Source organism: Sceloporus undulatus, chromosome 4, assembly GCF_019175285.1.
Source record: "Sceloporus undulatus isolate JIND9_A2432 ecotype Alabama chromosome 4, SceUnd_v1.1, whole genome shotgun sequence".
Lineage (NCBI taxonomy): Eukaryota > Metazoa > Chordata > Lepidosauria > Squamata > Phrynosomatidae > Sceloporus > Sceloporus undulatus.
Genome location: NC_056525.1, coordinates 6,789,274 through 6,808,977, shown reverse-complemented (window position 1 = coordinate 6,808,977; position 19,704 = coordinate 6,789,274). Strand labels below are relative to the sequence as shown.

Sequence of the window (19,704 nt, the reverse complement as noted above, 5' to 3'; positions counted from 1 at the left end):
CTTGAATAATTCAGTTAAGGTTCAAGCTAAAATCCAGAGTAGATTCACTGTCCGGATGACATGGGCACCACCAGCCTTCACTGCTTTTAAGTCCATGCTTTGCTTGTATAAAGTGATTGCCTTATTCTTCAGCATTGCCAGTTTTAGAAAAGGATCATGTCCATAGAGTCAACAGCCGTGGCAGATGGTGGCATCCATAGGGCAGTCAATTGGTTGTATTTTATCCTAAAGGAGCTGTCCAAAGTACTGAACGTGTTGTTATCATTATTATTATTATATTTCTTTCTATCCTGTCTCTGCCAAAACTGGGACTCAAGGCAGCTTTCAAGTTTTAAAAAATATATATACAAACATATAAAAAGTGAACATTAAAATAGAATTATTCATACTGTTAAAACAATTTACATCTACACTTTTCAAAGATTTTTTTAAATTAACACAAATGATAAGTTAATAAATCAATTTCCCTATATATTTCTACATTTTTGTTTGCTTACGGAAACATCATCTATGCGCTGCTTCACTATCTTGGGCAGATTTCCTCTCTGACATTCTCCCTAAATTTCTTTCTCCTTCCACGCACTTCCCATCTAGCCTTGTTAGTGTTTCATTTAATCCCCTTGATCTTCACGTAATTGTTATATCTGCACTTTAAAAACAAAATGCAATTAGAGAGATAAAAAAGCAATTAAACGCAGTCAGTTTAAAACAATACAGCACCATCAGCCCATTCTTTAAAAACTTTTTTGCAACTACTTGCAGTCAGTGAGTCAAGTATAGAAGATTCGATTCATTGGTTTTGCAACTACGTGCAATTACCCAGGTGATCTTACGGTAGCTCATAGTGAGGCACATACTTGCCAAACCAATTAATGAAATCTATCAAATTATTATATCATTATAGCAAATTATATACATAGGTCCCAAGCTGGGCTGCCCGGGTTGCTGCATATGTCACTGATGACACCCAGATGATTGACATGCATTTTGATGCTGCACAAACTAGTGGGGACAACAATCATGCCAAAAAAGAAGCGATTACAAGGGGATAATGAAAAGATCCACTTGCATAGTGGGAACGACTGACCTTTTGGAAATGATTTACCAACATGGAGCGAAGGCAAATCCCAAACTGGTTTAACTGTAAGTGGGAATGAGCCCTAAGTCTAATCAGTGTCCTTTTTTATTTCTCTTCAGTCAACTTGGCACCATCTAGCGTTCAGTCTTGCATTGGCAAGTTTAAAAAAAGATCCACTTTTCAACAGGTTCCACTTTTTTATTACAGTATTCTGGTCCCTAAACTATCAGATTAGTGTAGTACATGTAGTACATATAGGCCACAGGAAGTATTTGTTGCCGTTGTTGTGTGCCTTCAAGTTGCTTCCAACTTATGGCAACCCTATGGTGAAGTTTTCTTGCCATTGCCATCCTCTGAGGCTGAGAGAGTGTGACTTGCGCAAGGTCACCCAGTGGCTTTCAATGGCTGAGTGGGGAATCGAACCCTGGTCTCCAGAATCGCAATCCAATGCTCAAACCACTATGCCACGCTGGCTATAAGTATAGGCAGTATACATATGTAATAATAATTTCATATAATGTTATATTATGTGTTGTTTTATTATGCATTTGTGTATTGTCTCTTTCTTTGATTTTATGTAGCTGTTGGAGAAGGCCTTTTAGAGCACATTCAGACTGAAACACATTGAGCTTTTCAAAATACCCTTTTTTAACAGTAAAAACATCCATCAGTTGTACACCTTGAGATGCATTTCTGGTTTCTTCTGCAAACTACAATGAACTAGGTCTACTGGGTCATGATATTGTAATAATATTTTAATAATTTAATTCCTTTTTAATTTACTTTTTTCTGCATTTTTAATTGTACTGTTTTTTAATGTTGTGAAGTCGCTCTGAGTCTCAGTTCTGGCAAAAAAGTGGGATACAAATTATTATTATTATTATTATTATTATTATTATTATTATTATTATTATTATTATTTTAACAATTTTTATTAATGCCTTATTTATTTATTTATTTATTTATTTACATCCTGTTTTTTTTCCAGTGTGAGACCCAAAGCAGCTTCCAGGGTAGGCTTTTTAAAAAGGAGCTAAAAACCCCCCCACAACTGTTTAAAAATAGATAAGCGATCAATTTAAAAACATTAATTTTTAAAAGCATTTGAAGCATAAAAGCGAAGTTGCAAGACACACCTTTTACCATATATAAAATTTGTTGTTGGTTGTGAGCCTTCAAGTCGTTTCCACTTTATGGAGACCCTAAGGTGAACCTATCATGGGTTTATCATGGCAAGATTTGTTCAGAGGAGGCTTGCCATTGCCTTCCCCTGAGGCTGAGAGAGTGTGACTTGCCCAAAGTCAGCCAGTGGGTTTCATGGTCAAGATGGGAATCAACTTGGTCTCCGGAGTTATAGTCCCAACACTCAAACCACTCCACTATGCTGGCTCTGGACCACATAAAATTCAGCTCTTTAAAACAAAAACTTATGTTAAACATAAATTTCTTTTGGGAAACATACGATTCCTTTAAAAATAAAAGAGAGCATTAATCACTTTCTGTAATCAGAGCATGAATACAGCATTAGTCAAATTAGTAAGGTTTATATAAACAGATGGTAGCTTCCACTGCTTTAAAAGATGCTGATCACATCCCCAGGGAAAAGAAAGTCAAACCAATCCAAAATATCCTCCATCAATCTGACTTTCTCTAGTATTGGAGTCCAAATCAAGGCTGGTTGGAGCCTCTTTATGGCCAAAGGGTGAAACAGCATCTTCATGGATTGCTGCAGCTCACAGATGCTTTTCACAGTAACAGAAAAGCATCACCAAGTCTTTTCTGGAAAGATTTTAAGATTGGCAGGGAAACAAATGTTCTTTGCTTCCCTTGTCATGGTGAAAACAGCTTGAAAAATTACCTAAAGGTTCATCTACACTGTAGAAATAATGCAGTTTGACACCACTTTAACTGCCTTGGCTCCATCCTACACAGTCCTGGGAGTTGTAGTCTTGTGAGGGAGTAGCACACTTTGGCAGAGATGGCTAAAGACTTTGCAAAACTACAAATCCCAGGATTCCATAAGATGGAGCTGCAGCATTTAAAGTAGTGTCAAGCTGCATTATTCCTACAGCGCAGATGCATCTTTATTCACATTGTTTAATGAGTAAGAAGTAATTGACTACTGCTAACATTGTTGCAATATTTAAAAAGCGATTGATTGAATAATTCAACTGTATGATGGTTTGGCCATTGGACTACAACTCTGGAGGCCAGGTTCAAACCCCCACTAGAGTATAAAAATCAATTTGGTGGCCTTGGGCAAGTCACACTCTCTCAGCTTCAGAGGATGGCAATGGCAAACCCCTTTTGAAGAAACGTGCCAAGAAAACCCTATGATAGGGTCACCATAACACAGCAACAACAACATTATTCATTACTTTCCCACTGTTCCTTTAAAAAAAATAAAATCTAATGATCAGTAATAGAATGGCAAAAAAAAAAAAAAAATACCTTAGAGCACTCCAGTTGAAATCCTTCTAAGCTGTTCCTCACGGGATGTGAGTTCCAGACCTTTCACCATTTTGATCACCCTCCTCTGGACGTGCTCCTCTGGACCTTGGAGGTCTTTAAACAGAGGCTGGATGGCCATCTGTCAGGGATGCTTTGATTTGGATTTCCTGCATGGCAGAATGGGATTGGACTGGATGGCTCTTGCGGTCTCTTCCAAGTCTATGATTCTATGATTTGTTGAATTTTTGGAATTACTTGCAATTGGATAGAGCAGTGGGACACTTTGATTTGGGCTCCCTCAAAACATCTGCATGCTCCGTGCTTTCTCTCCCCCTCCCTATAAATCACAAGATTAGGATGCTATCCTGCAGTGATGTGTTCAAGTCTTTTAGTCCCCGTCTCAAGTTCTTGCAAGATAATTTAAAGTCAAATGTCAAGTTGAGTTTTAAGTCTGGAAGCAACTTTATCAGGAAAAAAAAGGAGGTGGGGAGTGTTTCTTGGAGGGGAATAGCAAATGGTTTAGGCAATGGACTTGAGGGGGGTTGAGGTCTGCTACATTGGCGGAGCCTTCTAAAAGCTTTAGAAGGATCTTTCTGCCTCAAGTCCATTGCCTAATGCATTTGCTGTTACTCTCTAAGAAATGTGGCTCACACTCTGGTCAGGTCTGGTCTGCTGCTAAAAGTCAATGATGCCAGCATGTAAGTCACTACTAAAATATACCAGTCATGAGACTCTAGTCAGTATATCACTTACTGCCAAATTGAGTCCAAGTTGGGTCATTGGAGCGACTTGAGTCCAACTTGAATCCAAGTCAATTGACTCGAGTTTACATCACTGCTATCTTAAAAAGAAGCTCACTTTCTTCCCAATAATATTTAGATTGCTTTTTTCTCTGTCAAGTAGCTGGACCTGTGTATTGAATTATGCACATGCAACTCATGAGTAAAACTACTTTTCACCCCTTCTAAGAAAACATAAGTCTAATTTCTTTTATTCAGCGAAATACATGTATGGGGGGGGGCAGTCGTTCTGTTCTATGTTTGGTGCCTTTGGACAGTTTTAGATATTCACCAAACCTTGATTTTTAACTAATCCCAACAGCTGGCTCATGAGTTGCCCACCCCTGTTCTAACAGCTGCAGAACAATAGCTTTTTATCAAGCAAACAAAGTTGTAAACAATCTAAAAAAGGTTTTTCAGGAGCTATTGGAAAACAAGGTAACAACACAAACCTTGCTATCAAGAATTATTGTTGTTATTTGCTGTCATGTTGGCTTCAATTTATGGTGAAACTATGCATCTTGCAAACTCAAGCCAACTGTGGTTTCCTTTCTTAAATCAGTCCAGCTATAATAATAATAATAATAATAATAATAATTTTTATTTCTATCTTCCCACCTCTCCCAATGGATCAAGGCGGGATCACAGCAGAGTTAAAATTACACTTACAATATTGCAGCATTCGTTACTGCACAATTAAAACCACAGCTAAAAATATAAAAACATAAGAACATAAAAGCATAGAAATATAAAACATCAATCAATCACGGGGTCAGCTGCTCTCATTCCATACTAATGGTCTTCATAGGAGGTCAGGAGGGTATGCGCGGTGAAAGAGGTCTGTCTTTACTGCCTTCTTGAAGGTTTCTAGGGACGTAACAAGGCGGATCTCCTCTGGGAGTCCATTCCAAAGTCTAGGGGCAGCTATACTGAATGCCTTTAGGGAAGTGGACACATGCTTGGATGGTGGTATCTCCAGCAAGTTCTTCCCACTTGTTCTAAGAGTGTGAGGCAGATTGTATAGTGAGACACGATGCCATAAGTAACCCGGACCCAAGCCAAGTAGGGCTTTAAAGGTAATAACCAACACCTTGTACTGTGCCCAGAAGCTAATTGGGAGCCAGTGTAGTTGAAGCTTCCGAACTTGATACAAGGGTAGCCCCATGTAGAGCGCATTACAGAAATCAAGGCGAGAGATTACCAGAGCATGTACTACAGCTTCCAGGTCCTTTTGGTTGAGGTAGGGTCACAGTTGGCGTATCAACCGAAGTGGTCAATGGTATCGAAAACCACTGAGATGTCCAAGAGCACCAACAGGGTCACACTTCCCCTGTCTGTGCCCAGATGGAGATCATTGATTAAGGCTGTATTGTGGTCTTCCTCTTTTCCAACTGCCTTTCACTTTTACCAGCATTATTATCTTTTCCACTGATTCATGTCTTATGATGAATCCAAAATATGACACCGTTATGATGAATCCAAATCATGATACTTTCTAGTTGGGTTCAAAGGGTTCAGAGCTCAGACCCATTTATTTGTCTTTTTGGCAGTGCATGATTTCTGCATAAACGCCAAGTATTATAATTCAAGATTACAGTTTAGTAAACGGATAACAAAAATGACGAACAAAGCAGAAAATATGCACATTCATGTGTTAAAATTCTTTATAAGATTAGATGCTGCAGTGACTGATGAAATTTTGGAGAATGAGGAAGAAACTACCTACTCCCTTAGTCTTTGGTGTTACAGGAATTACAGGGATAACATCATATATTTTATAAGGGACTTTTTAGGCTGAGGGATTAGGAGTTCTTTGCCATTTGCCAGCAAATCTGCTTCTCTTTAGAGATCCCTTTTATCAATTTCTGGTTGCCTGGGATTCCAACTAATGACTCTACTATGAATCAACTAATGAATCTAAGTACAAACAGACAGTGTGAGCATTAACACTCCACTTAAGCATTCTTAAATCTTGAAATTTCGGGATATTAACATGAAAAAATGAGCAGGCTTTCTGATAATCTTTTAGGGTATTTATTATATGCAGGTACATACACACTCCCCTTAGGGAGAAAGATAGATATTTCAATGTCTAGGCACAATTCTTTCATTAAATTATATTGCAAGTGAGGCATCATCCATTCATTACGTTCCATTATAGGTAAGGTGTTACACTTTCATAAAGACAGTCTTCCATGTTTATATCACCCGCACTTCCTTAGCAAGCATCTCTACATTTGCTCATATGGGAGCTCAGTGTCTTAAATAATATTAGAATCATAGAGTTGGGAGACGCCACAAGGGCCTTCCAGTCCAACCCGCTGCCATGCAGGAATACACAGTCAAAGCATTCCCGACAGATGGTCATCCAGCCTGTTTACAAATATACAAATAAGGAGATGCTACCACTCTCCAAGGGAGCATGTTCCATTGTTGAACAGCTCTTACCCTCAGGAAGGTCTTCCTAGCGTTGAGGTGGAATCCCTTTTCCTATAATTTGAATCTATTGCTCCTTGTCCTAATCTTTGGAACAACAGAAAACAAGCTTGTTCCATCCTCAGTATGAATGTACAATGCAATATTGTGGTGTCCTAACCCAAGTTCCAGAGGAACACACAGGCATCCAAAGGAGATAATATCACTGGGCATTGCCAATGACAGAATCATAAAGTTGGAAGCTGTTTGACAGTGGAACACACTCCCTTGGAGTGTAGTTGAGTCTCCTTCCTTGGAGTTCTTTAAACATAAGCTGGATGGCCATCTGTTGAGGGTGCTTTCATTGAGAGTTCCTGCATGGCAGAATGGGGTTGGACTGGATGGCCCTTGGGGTCTCTTCCAACTCTAGGGTTCTGATTCTATGAAGAGACTTCAAGGGCCATCCAGTCCAATCCCCAGCCATGCAGGAACTCACAATCGAAGCATCGCTGACAGATGATCATCCAGCCTCTGTTTAAAAACCTTCAAAGAAGGAGACCCCACCATTCTCTGGGGAAGTGTGTCCCTCTTTCCAATAGCCCTTACTGTCAGGAAGTTCTTCCTAATGTTGAGGTGGAATCTCTTTTCCTGTAGCTTGCATTTGTTGCTCCATTGTCCTATTCTCTGGAGGAGCAGAAAACAAGCTTGTTCCATCCTCAGTATGACATCCCTTCAAATACTTAAACAGGGCCATCGTTATCACCCATGATTTCATGTCCTGTGCTGCAGATGTACATCAAAGGAACAATACTTTTTCTACTCTCTGATGGTAGTAGTAGTTGTAGTAAATAATAAATAATGCTGACAGATATTGATTGCCAAAGAAAGCTTCATGTGGAGACTCAGGGATAAATTTCCCTTCTGGGCCCCTGCCTCCAGAGGTTCTTTGTTCCTAAAAATGCAAATTACTCCCCCATTAGCCCTATATTTCTGATGTGCTGTGCAATAACCAGATTGACAAATTCTTCTGTCTTGCCTAACCCAACTCGTGTGCTTTCAACAGAGATGTGTGGCTGGGGGCATTTCTAAGTCCTGGAAATAATATAAAAGGGAATAATATTGAGCCAGCTTCGTGCCCAGGTTAATGCAGGGCAAGGCATCCCGGAAAGGGTGTGATTATGTTCAGGAATCTGAGCATTTTCTTTTCCAGAAAATCCCTCGCCTCTTTGTTTCCTTGGAAATGTACATGTTTCTCCCCAGGGGTGAGAAGTAAAGCCCTCTCCCTCTGAGCCTGGCAGCCACAGCCATCTTTTCTGTCAGTCCTGGGACTGGGATGGAGTAAAAGGGTTGCACAGGGGCAGGGGCTCTGCGATGGTGTGGGGCATTGCCATTCTTGTTTTATTCATTTGCACCCTGCCTTTCCCCTCAATACTGGGACTCAAGACAGTTCACAAATTATTAAAACCAATACAGATTCTCCACTCAGCCATGGAAACCTGCTGGTTTCTCAGCCCAGGAAATCATGTGATAGGTTAGCATAAGGTTCACCGTAAATTGGAAATGACTTAAAGGCACACAACAACAACAACAACAACAACAACAACATATTAGAAGCATGGAAACAATCAGTGTGTGTGTGTGTGTGTGTGTTTGTTGTTGTTTGCCGTCAAGTTGACATGAATGAGATACCTTCAGGATGCCTTCTTATCAACAGCCCTGCTCAAGTTCTGTAAACTTTGGTATGGGCTTCCTCTACTGAGTCAATCAATTTATAATGCAGTCTACTTCTTTTTCTACTGCCTTCCCTTTTATCAAAGCATTACCATCTATTCCAATGAGTCACACTGACTTATGTCCAAAGTACAATAGCCTCAGTTTAATCACTGTGCATCTGTGTTAATTTAAAAAATAGTTAACCTACAGAGTTAAATCCATTTAAGACACAGAATATCAAAAAACCCAACAAAACAGCACATCATTACAAGCCCATCCGAGTCAGTTGCTAAAAGCCTGATGGAACAGGAAAGTCTCCAGGTGGGTCTACACTGGCCAGAATACTCTGGGCTGCTCCTGGAGTATTCTGGCTGCAAAGATGACCTGATTTCCCCATTACAGGGGCACTCAGGTGTGATGCCAGGTGGCTGGCTGCAAATGTGTCCTTCTGTGTCCGCAGTCACTTCCTCTGAGGTTGAAATCAATCCCGTGGCTGGGCACCTCTTTGTGAACTCAGAGTAAGCAACTTGTGCCATCGGCGATGGTGCCCAGCAGAACAGCATGTTAGGAAGGATCGAATTAGGGGAATTTAATTAGCTCAAATTTACGAGAGGCGTGTCCTAACAACGCACGCAGCAGGATCGTGTCCCTATGTGTATACCAGAGGTCATCTAGTCCAACCCTAAGAAAGAGAGACTCCAATGCCAGTGAGGTGCAATTAAAATATGAACATTTATTAAAGCCACTCAACAAAAGGGATCACGCATGCACACACACATTCAATGCTAAAGCAAGGGAGGGGAAGAGTTGGGTAAAGGAGAAAGGATAGAGGCACCGTTGAAATAATGATCTGAGAAGTCTTCTCCAAGCGACGGATGTGAGGGAATTGGAAAGTCAACACGGCCGCGGGAACAGGGAAAGCAAGCGGCGACCGCGGTGGCTAGGAGCTAAGTTCCAGTGGGCTAGCTAACAAGAGGCCCGAAAGAGACAGTGGGCTTTGGCTTGCCCAAGTGATTTCAGTGGGGCGCAGTGCCTAAGAGAGCTCCGGAGCAGTTGCTCGACAGAGTTGAGGTTTGGAACTGTAGCTCACAAAGCCCACTGAAGGGTGAAATCTGGGTCTTATTTATACTGCGAAACATAGCCTCAGGCTACAGCTATCTGGGAACAAAGGTCTTGATGGCTATCTATTGACTAAGTCTAAAGTTAAACAATAAATATACAAAAGGGGTCTGCTACTTCTTTGGGAGAAGAATACTATGTAGATGGCTGAGTACTTAATACCATCAATAGGTGAGGCAAACTTCTATTGTCCTCATTCTTTGGGTTGTTTGCGAAAACTGGAAATGTGACTCCCAAAACTGGTTTTAAAGGTTTAACTTGACCTTCTGCTTATAGCCATGCCTTACTAGGCTACCTGGCTACGTGGTCAGCTCACTTTTGGGATAATGGTGGCTGCAATGGGGTCAGTCAGGGGTCATGATTTTTGATCGCTTGGCACCCAAAATTTATATAAAACCCAACTTGGTAACAAGCAGGGCGCTTTAAAAGATAAATTTTAAACTGGGTTAAGAAAGAGATAGTTCAAATTCAGCATGGAACTGCCTTCATATCATGATGACAGTCCATAGTCAAACTGGGGCATTAGCCAGAGGACAGATTGCAACAACGGCAAGGGGAGACCAGTTTAAATGGCCCTTGACTTCCTGGTGGAAGGAGAGAAAGGATGGGGCCATCCTGGCCTGATTAGGGAGGGCGTTTCAAAGGCCTGGAGGGGGAGGATCATTAGGGCTGGGGTCACCCGCTGCAGTAACTCAAGGGGTCACCCCCACCATTGACCTCCTCCCATACAGAATCCTTAGTAACGTTTTTTGTACTAATGTACTCATAAATTGTAATTTCCAAATATCATTGAATGTAATGGTAATAGTTGTGACATAAACTGGTAAAATTAAAATTATCTTTAAATTACAACATCATATGCCCAGAATAAATGTGTTTACATATACACAGTTTCATGGGGTTAAAGTGAAAATTTGGTAAAATGTGATGCTTTTTAAAGATTTTTTTTAAAAAAATCAAACATTTTTTAATTTAAAAAAATTAAACATTCAAATTTGAAATTTGAATGATTTCTTTTTAAAAAATTGAGCCCTTGGATCAAGCTCACAACATTGTGGCTGCAACACTGTCATTTAACCACAGTGACACCAGAGCTCCAAGTATTAAAGTCCTAAGCCATTTATGGCTTTAAATGGCATCTATAACACCTTGAATTCAGACCAGAAGCATATTGGCAGCCAGGGCAAATCCTTTAGAACTGGTTTTTGTGTGATGTTCCAGCCAACAGTCTAGCTGCTGCCTTTTGCTTTAGATGCAGTTTCTGATTCACCTTAAAGGGCAGCCCCAGGTAAAGTGCATTGCAGTAATCTAATTGGGAAGTTACCAATCGCTTGCTTCAGATTGCCTTGGAAGCTGATGAATTGGAGGTTTTTAAGGTTGGACTGGCTTCTTTCTGGAGTGCTTTAGTTGCGTATTTCTGCATGGCCCTTGTGGTCCCTCCCAAGTCTAAGTAGTTTTACCCATGAATTGCATGTGCATAATTCAATACACAGGTCCAGCTACTTGGCAGCGGAGAAAAAAAAATCTACATATTACTGGGAAGAAACCGAGGTTCTTTTCAAGATAGCAGTGATGTAAACTCAAGTCGACTGACTTGTACTCAAGTCAGACTCAAGTCGCTCCAGTGACTCAACTCAGAGTCGGTTTGGCACTAAATGATTCCGCCTTCCGAACAATGAAAATCTGCTGCCTGATGCAGCCACCTCATTCTCCCAAATGTCAGGTTCCCTCCTCTGGACGCGCATCCTATAATCATGGAGCAATGTCAAAGACTTACTGCAGCCCCCCCTCCCCCCCCCGCCTTTCACAAAGGTATCCAAGGTGGAAATGAACTTCACTAGTGAACTGGAAGATTCATAATACGTGGAATCTGCAAATACATGGGAGAAATCTGCTAAATATGTACTGAATCATTCACCATATGTCTGAATGATTAATGTGTTCAAATGAATAATGATTTAAAGATAAATCCCATTTCTACTGATTGTGTGGTCATTATCCCAGGATAGAGAAAAACTTACCCAGAAAATGCATGTCATCCTAGCTGTCACTTAAGGCAAAGTTTGTCCTCCTCCTCCTCTTCTTGGGAAACTTGTTCAATCATACATGACATTTTAAAATTAATACATGAATGAATGAAAGTAACTCCTATCACTCTAATAGATCTGGCATTCTAAATAAACACTTTGTCTTAGGACAGAGGGACACATCATCTACTGATTTATTTCGTTGGAACTAAATGAATTCCTTTGGAAATAGGTGTGTTTTCTTAATAAATCTATTTATTTCATTTTTTTTAAAAAACCCAAAGACACCACCCTCCCAAAACTATCTTCAGAGAAAGAGGCAAAGTTGATGGATGAAAGCAGTCCTTTGACACAGCTGCTGGCCACAAGGGTTTCCATGATGAACTATGGACTTCCTCAATAGACTGGTTTTCTGGGCTAGATAAGAGCCAAATACACCCATAACAAGGCCAATTTTCTGATATTTGTATGTGTGTGCCCTCAAATAGTTTCCAATGTAGGGTGACCCTAAAGCAAACCTATAATGGGATTTCCTTGGCAAGATTTGTTCAGAGAGTGGTTGCCTTTGCCTACCTCTGAGGCTGAGAGAGTGTGACTTGCCCAAGGTTACCCAATGGCTTCCATGGCTGAGCAGGGGTTTGTACCCTGGTCTGCAGAGTGATTGTCCCTTGGCCTGGGAAGGGAAGAAGCCAAACGTGGAAGATTATCTCTGCTCTCCTCAGAAACATACTTCTCTCCTCAGCAGTGCATCTTTCCTAATTCCAGCCGTTTTCCCATGATCCAAATACTGTAGTTCTTTAGATTAAAGAAAATAGCTGGAAAGAACTCTCTGTCTCTCCAAGAAGGGAACGGGTTCCTGGAAACCCCCCGTGCCAGAAACGCAGGATCTGCTAGCCAGCCAGGGCTTGTGAACAATCATGCAGTACATGCACTTTAAAAATAGTGCCCTTATGAAAGAAGTTGACTGTCCAAACACAAAACATGGGCACACTTTTCTGTCTCTCTCAGGGACCTATGAGTCACAATGATTCTACAGCATTTGTTTTCATTATTGTTTTAGAAAATGTGACTAAGGTTAGATGAATGGGTGTCATATCCTTCCATTTTCAAAAAAGGACTCCAATCTCATCTTACAAAGAGATAGGTAGTTTTGGCTGCAGGGAGAAAGGAGTGTCAATGCCTTCTTACCACAATATAACAAGGAAATTGGTGATAGCAGGGGGCTTTTTATACAGTCAGGAGTTGGCTGGAATCTCCATTTTTGGAGGTTTCTGAGCAGAAGCTGGGTGGCCATTTGTCGGAACTGCTTTGTTTGCGTCTTCCTGAATGCCAGAATGGGATTGGGCTGGATGACTCTTTTGGTCTCTTCCAACTCTAGGTTTCCATAATAAGGAAACTGCTGATAGCATGGGACTTTTTACACAGACATTTTGTGAAGGCTCAAGACGAAACAACAGGTTCACTTAACCATGCTGTTTTTGAAAATGGGTTAGAACAGCATCATCCAGATGCCAAGTTTTGGGTTGCATCCACACAGCACAATTAAAGCAGTTTGATCAAGAAATTAATGGGGTAAGGAAATCAATGAATAGTATTTGATGGCAGAATGGACGTTTGTTGTTGCTGTGTGCCTTCAAGTCATTTCTGATTTATGGCAACCCCGAGGTGAACATATCATGGGGTTTTCTTGGCAAGCTTTGTTCAGGAGAGATTTGCCATTGCCTTCCCCTGAGGCTGAGAGCATGTGACTTACCCAAGGTCACCCAGTGAGTTTCCATGGCAGAGCCAGGATTCAAACCCTGGTCTCCAGAGTCAACCACTCAAACCATTATGCCACGCTGACTGTCACTATGGAAGTTCATATAACTATGGAAGTCACCAGTTCTCACTGAGGAGATGTTTTTATGACACTTGGAGGTTGAAGGCGAGATCTATCCATCATACACATATAATCTCTATAGATTTCTATAGCATGGATCCAGGCTATTTCAGTTACGTTACACTTGGATAAACAGTGATTTCATTATTTTACAGTTCTGCACTGACCTCAATGCAACTATTTGCAGGAAAGCTTATACTACAGGTATCTTAAAATGGCAACAGAATTAAAAAGCATAAACCAGGTAATAGGTCTTTTGTTACTCACAAAGAACAAGGAAGAGAAACACATAATGTGTTTAGAAAACACATTATGAAGGAGAGTGTTCAATAAGCATGACTTTATACAATATATTTTCCAGATTTAGTGAGATCACAACAAAGGGCTGATCCATGATTATAGTTTACAGCAAAGTGACTAACCTGTCTGGAATCAGTGTATCTTCCTAGCGTGTAATTGTAATGACATTTGTTCCCTGGAGCAGTTCCTGGCTTGTAAACACATCCTTAATCATACATAAATCAGATTCCACACTCATGAATTTACTGGTACAGTTTGCTTCAGCATAAGGTGAGCCAAAGAAAAGGCCACCTGGGTGACCTTGGGCAAGTCACATGCTCTCAGCCTCTGGGGAAGGCAGTGGCAGACCTCCTTTGAACAAATATCGCCAAGAAAACCCCAGGATAGGTTTGCTTTGGGGTCTCCATAAGACAGAAACGACATGAAGGCACACAACACAATGCTTTCTAAAAACTGACCTTCAGTCTGGGGAAACCTGGCTGGTTCAGTGGTTGGGAGGCTTAGGAGTTGGCAATTCCAGATGAGGATCTGTGCTTGGTATTACCAACTGTGTATTCCAAAAACACTCCTATTCCACCTTTCAGACAAAAAGAGAGGCCGTCTAGGAAACATTTCTTGGACGCTTGAGAAATCAGTGTTTCTACATTCTTTCCCCATCTTCTGAAACCTCATTTGAAAGGGATTATAAAAGCCATACCAATTAGGTTTAAAACAAGATAATACTGCATTTATAACCTGCAAGCAAAATGAAGGCATCTTCATTCCAGCCACTTTTGTATACCGTTACAATGCCCACCCACTTTGTTTATTTTTAATGCCATGCCAAGCTGCTCAGACTTGGATGTAGAATTGTTTACAACGAAACCAAAACTCCCACCCTAACAATTGCCCTTGCACTGTACACAAATTGTTGTTGCTGTCAGCTGTCCTAGTCGGTTCATGACAACTCTATGGCTTCTCTCCAAGAATCCCTCTCCTCCACTGCCTTGTCCAGATCCTGCAAACCCTTGCCCATAACCCCCCTGATTGAGTCTATCCATCTGGTTTGTGGCCTTCCTCTCTTTCTTCTACCTTTCCTATGATTATTGTTTTTTCTAGTGATCCATGTCTTCTCATTATGTGGCCAAAGTATGATAGTTTCAGCTTTATCATCTTAGCATCCAAGGAGAGCCCTGGTCTGATCTTTTCAAGAACCCATTCGTTTGTCTTCTTGGCTGTCCATGGGATCCTAAGCACTCTTCTCCAGCCCCGCTTTTCAAAGGAGTTGGTTTTCTTTCTGTCTGCTTCCTTCACTGTCCAGCTCTCACATGCGTACAAGGTAATTGGAAATACAATGGCCTGGATGATTCTGACTTTAGTGCTCAGTTGTACGTCTTTGCTCTTCAGCTTTTCCAGTTCTTTCATAGCTGTCCTTCCCATTCCTAGTCTTATTTCTTGACAGCAGACTCCATTCTGGTCAATGTTTGATCCTAGATATGGGAATTCTTAAACTATTTCAATTTCCTCGTCGTCTAGATTGAATTTGTGTTTCTTCTGCTGTCATTATTTTTGTTTTCTTTCTGTTCAGCATCAGACCTGCCTTTCCGTTTTCATCTTTGACCTTCCTTATTAACTGTTCCAATTCCTGAATGTCTTCTGCTAATATTATAATGTCGTCTGCATATCTTAGGTTATTAATGTTGCTTCCTCCTATCTTAACTCCTCCTTTTTCTGATTCTAATTCTGCTTTTCTTATGATGTTTTTAGCATATAAGTTAAACAAGTAAGGTGATAGGATGAAGCCTTGCCTGACCCCTTTGCCTACTGGGAACCACTTTGTTTCACTGAATTCTGTTCTGACGGTGGCCTCTTGTCCTTGGGACAGATTCCTCATTAGGAATATCAGATGGAGTGGCACCCCTATGTCTTTCAGTACATTCCATAGCTTTTCATGATCTGTGCAGTAAAAGGCTTTGCTGTAGTATGAAACACATACTGATTCTTTTTTGGAATTCTTTATATACAAATACTCCTTTCAAAAAACTTACCTTAGGTCTTGGAAAACCAGGATGCATCAGTAAATTTGGTTACACTAGTTTCACCCTAATAAAAATATTTCTACCTTCCTGTTTATCTTGGCTACAACCAGCAAAGGCAATGCTGCCTTAACTGAATGCAGCCATGGGTCTGGACCCAAGATCTACCTTCTACAGATGGCATACATTGTTCATTAAAGGCTCCTTTGCTCAATTTGCAGGAACTCCTTCCTTCTCTCTAAATTGTACCCTATGCCATTCAGCAGGACCCCTCCTCCATCCTTTGTGATTGAATCAACAAATTGTAAGCCACTTTGAGCCCCAATTTTGGGAGAAAAGTGGAATAACAACAACAACAATTAGTAGTAGTAGTAGTAGCAGCAGCAGCAGCATTGATCAGGGTGGGGATGGGAATAGCAATGCCAAGAAAACAGCTGGAGGAGTCCTTTGTCTTGAGAGGACAGGGCAGCTTGCACTCCACTTGAGAGGATGGAAAAATGTCATGTGCATAACAAAAATATCACCTGGAAGGTGGCCAGTTTATAGGAGCAGTGAGGCCCACTCTGGAAATCCTAAGCTTACTTAGTGTCTTTCAGTTTTATAACAAAAGGGAGACAAAAAGAATTATGGTATACAAGCTGGGATGAAATGGATGGCAAGGCCTGTGCTCTGCAACATTCAATGTGGGGAGGGGAACAGGCAAAAATAAGAGATCTGTCTGCACTGAAATAAGAGCAGGAATTTCAGTTGCACCAACTAACCATTACACCTTTTCTCCATGATTATCAGCTGCCACCTACCAGCTTCTAGGAAGTGCCATATGTGGCAGATTTTCCCCCACAGTCCCCTCTTTAAGGCCAGGGCAGAGAGAGGATGCTACACAGGCTCCCCCTGCACCCCAGCATCCTAGAAATGGCTGGGATATCTTGGGCCCTTTTCACACTACACTACTATAGAGCTACGATTCCACTTTAACTGCCTATAGAATACTGGGATCTGCAATTTAGGAAGCAGTATTTAGAAATCTCAGACAGAAACCTCTAGTTCTTCACCAGACCACTATCCCTAGAATTCCCACAGGAGGCAACAACAGCAGTTAAAGTGGCACCAAACTGGCACAACTGTGCAGTGTGAAAGGGGCCCTGGAGTCTTGGAATACTTCCCTGTTTAAAAATATCCAACAATAGAGGTTCCAGTTCTTCACCTAAATCATCAGGTAAAGCTTTTCAACAGCCAACTGAGACCTGCAGCACCAACATTTATCATTTTTCCCATCACTCACTGCCACAGAATAATAGAATTAGTGAGTTGGAAGAGATCACAATAGCCATCTACTCCAGCCTCCTGCACATATCTCTACATATGGCTGATGGTGTTTTTGGTGCTACTCTCTCTCCTTCTCCTTATCTTCTACAATATTTTAAACACTTACATCTGATCTTTTCTGTTGTACATATTTTTTCTGCAAATGGGTCATCAGTTTGCTGAGCTTTTCCCCTTATGCCACACATTTTTAAACTCGTATAAGCTTCTTTTAGCCAAGTAAGAAAGATATTTGTTTTAAAAATGGTTCTATGCACTTGGAATAAAACCTTAACCCAAAATTTTAACACAGATCTTAAAATTTATACTATCCAGTTGAAACAACTTATAGATTTCCTACATCTCAGTGCTAGACAGGGAGATTTGTTTCCAAAGCAACAATGTTCGTAATGCTGTTGAAATCTATAGGTACTTATTTATATAACTCATTCATGTAAGCATTGATCTACAAATGCAAAACATATTTTTATTTACAGACAATAATACTAAATATTCTCAACTTGATACAATCCTTTAATTTAAAGAAGAAAAGCAGCATATGAAAATATAAAACTACTTCTACTCTCTGTACTTTGTTGTATGTACAATATCCCTTAGTTCACTGCACCAGAACTGTTTGATGCAGCATTTGGGCATTCTGTTGAAATGAAGCGTCAGAAAACAGATGCAGAAAAAGACTCTTCCTCTTTATAAGTGGCGGAAAACCTTCAGTAGAACAGTAGGCACTCAAGAGGGATAGAACTAGAAGGGTTACAACGGAATTAAGCTGAGCCCCTAAAGGCTTGGATCAGCTCAGCACTGGCTACAATCACATTGTCTTCTAGTGAGCAGACAATCAACATAATTTTCTATTCAACAACTTTTTCATTTGTTAATTTTAAAAAAAAACCTTTTCCCACTACGCAGCTGGCAAACAGACCCACTCAGCTGGTGGGTGCTCTTTGTTATTCACAGACCAACTGCATCTTTTGAAAAATTAAGCCTAAAACCAGGAATCAAATGTCAGTATAATGTGCAATGATTTGGGGCAGTCTTTTTGTTTATTCCTTATTGACTGACACATGCAACCATTGATGTCAGAAGCTCTGAGGATAAGAGCCATGTAGAAAAGATGGCTCATTCAGGCCAAGGCACAGAGACCAAAGAGATCCAAATAGCTGTCTTCATGCTTTTTATAACATAAACATAGCAGTTGTAAAAATGTTTCTTTGAAAACACTTGCATAATTGTAATCCAGAAGATCATGGTTCCTCTTTTCACCTTCTACTGAGAAATGAAGAACTCTTATGATGGATGAACTTTGGCAAAAAGGAAGACAGCATGTGGAAGAAAAGCAATCCAGCGAACAAAAAAGTGTGTTGAAAATAACTGTTATACTTTGTTTTGCTTCTTAGGCAACTGAAGCAACCATGGGCCATTTTGACCTAGTACCATGGAGAATGCCGTCACTGTATCTCTTTCACTGAGGATCTGGCCAATAAACCTGGGCCAAATGTCTTCTCTTGGTATTAGCTTGGCATCTTGGGCACTTCTTGGCAGTCTAGGGGAGAAGGACAAAAGACAACAGAAGAAAATGTTACCTTAGCTGATAGCTCCCTTTTCATAGTAACTCTGCGAAGAGTCAGTGTGATGTAGTGCTTTGAGTAATGGAGTAGGAGTCTGGGAAGCCAGGGTTTAAATCCCTGCTTGGAAACGCACTGCCCACCTTGGGCAAGTCACATTCTCTGACCCGCAAAGCCACTCTGAAGAAATCTTGCCATAAAAACCCCACCATTGGTTTGCCTTAGGGTTACCATAGGTCGAAAATGACTTGAGGGCACATAACCCCAATCCTCTAAGAATAGATTTTATGCTGAAGTGATTCAACCAGTGTCAGGACTCAAGGCAGTTCAAATTCTCAGTGTCTTCACACTGTGACTCACAAACATATGAAGAACATATAAGCACTGCATTATTTATTCATTAGAGACCTGGTTTCTGCATGTATATACATATTAGGATGTCACGGAAGAAGTATATAATGTTAAGAAGGGTCCCATATTGGGAGAAAGACAGGATAAGAAACAAAACAAAGCAAAACAAAATTAGTGACTAAGGTGGAGGGATGAAGCTGAGCAAGTCACTAAAATCCCATCCCTTTTCAAGGCCTGATCCAGCCCTCTGTTCTGTATCCTCAGATTGTACCACAAGATTGTTATTGTAAGCTTTTTTGTAAGTCTTTTTTGACTTATACTGACCTTAAGGCAAACCTATCATGGGGTTTTCTTTGCAGATTTGTTCAGAGGGGGTTTGCTTTTGCCTACCACAAGATGCTCATATGTTCTTAAGCTTTTGTTTCACACTTTCAGTATTAACTAAGAGACAAATCTCAACTAGGAGGCCAGAGAATATCACAAACCCAATTAAAATAGTTCATGGGACAGAGAACCCAAAATTAGACAATAATTCTCTAATTCCACTGAAACAAAAACTGCCACCAGTCATTCATGTTATGGCAACTCACAACTGCAGCTACAGCCTACAGATGTAGACTAGAAAATTCTTCCACCCATATTTTTTGGATGAAGATTAGAATAAACTGTTGTTGATACTTGCTAAGCTCCCC

The 19,704-nt window shown here is 40.6% G+C and overlaps 1 protein-coding gene across 7 annotated transcripts in view; it reads right to left on the bottom strand.

Moving 5' to 3' along the window:
- Positions 1-17,545: 17,545 nt before the first annotated feature.
- RTEL1 (regulator of telomere elongation helicase 1) overlaps positions 17,546-19,704 on the bottom strand; it is a 98,656-nt gene continuing 96,497 nt past the window's right edge. For all 7 annotated transcript variants that reach the window (XR_006103537.1, XM_042463578.1, XM_042463583.1 and 4 more), the window contains one exon: positions 17,546-18,639. Coding sequence is in view for 6 of the 7 variants with exons in the window: in XM_042463578.1 (XP_042319512.1) it covers positions 18,559-18,639 (81 nt within the window). In the remaining variant the exon portion in view is untranslated. The remainder of the gene's footprint in view (positions 18,640-19,704) is intronic.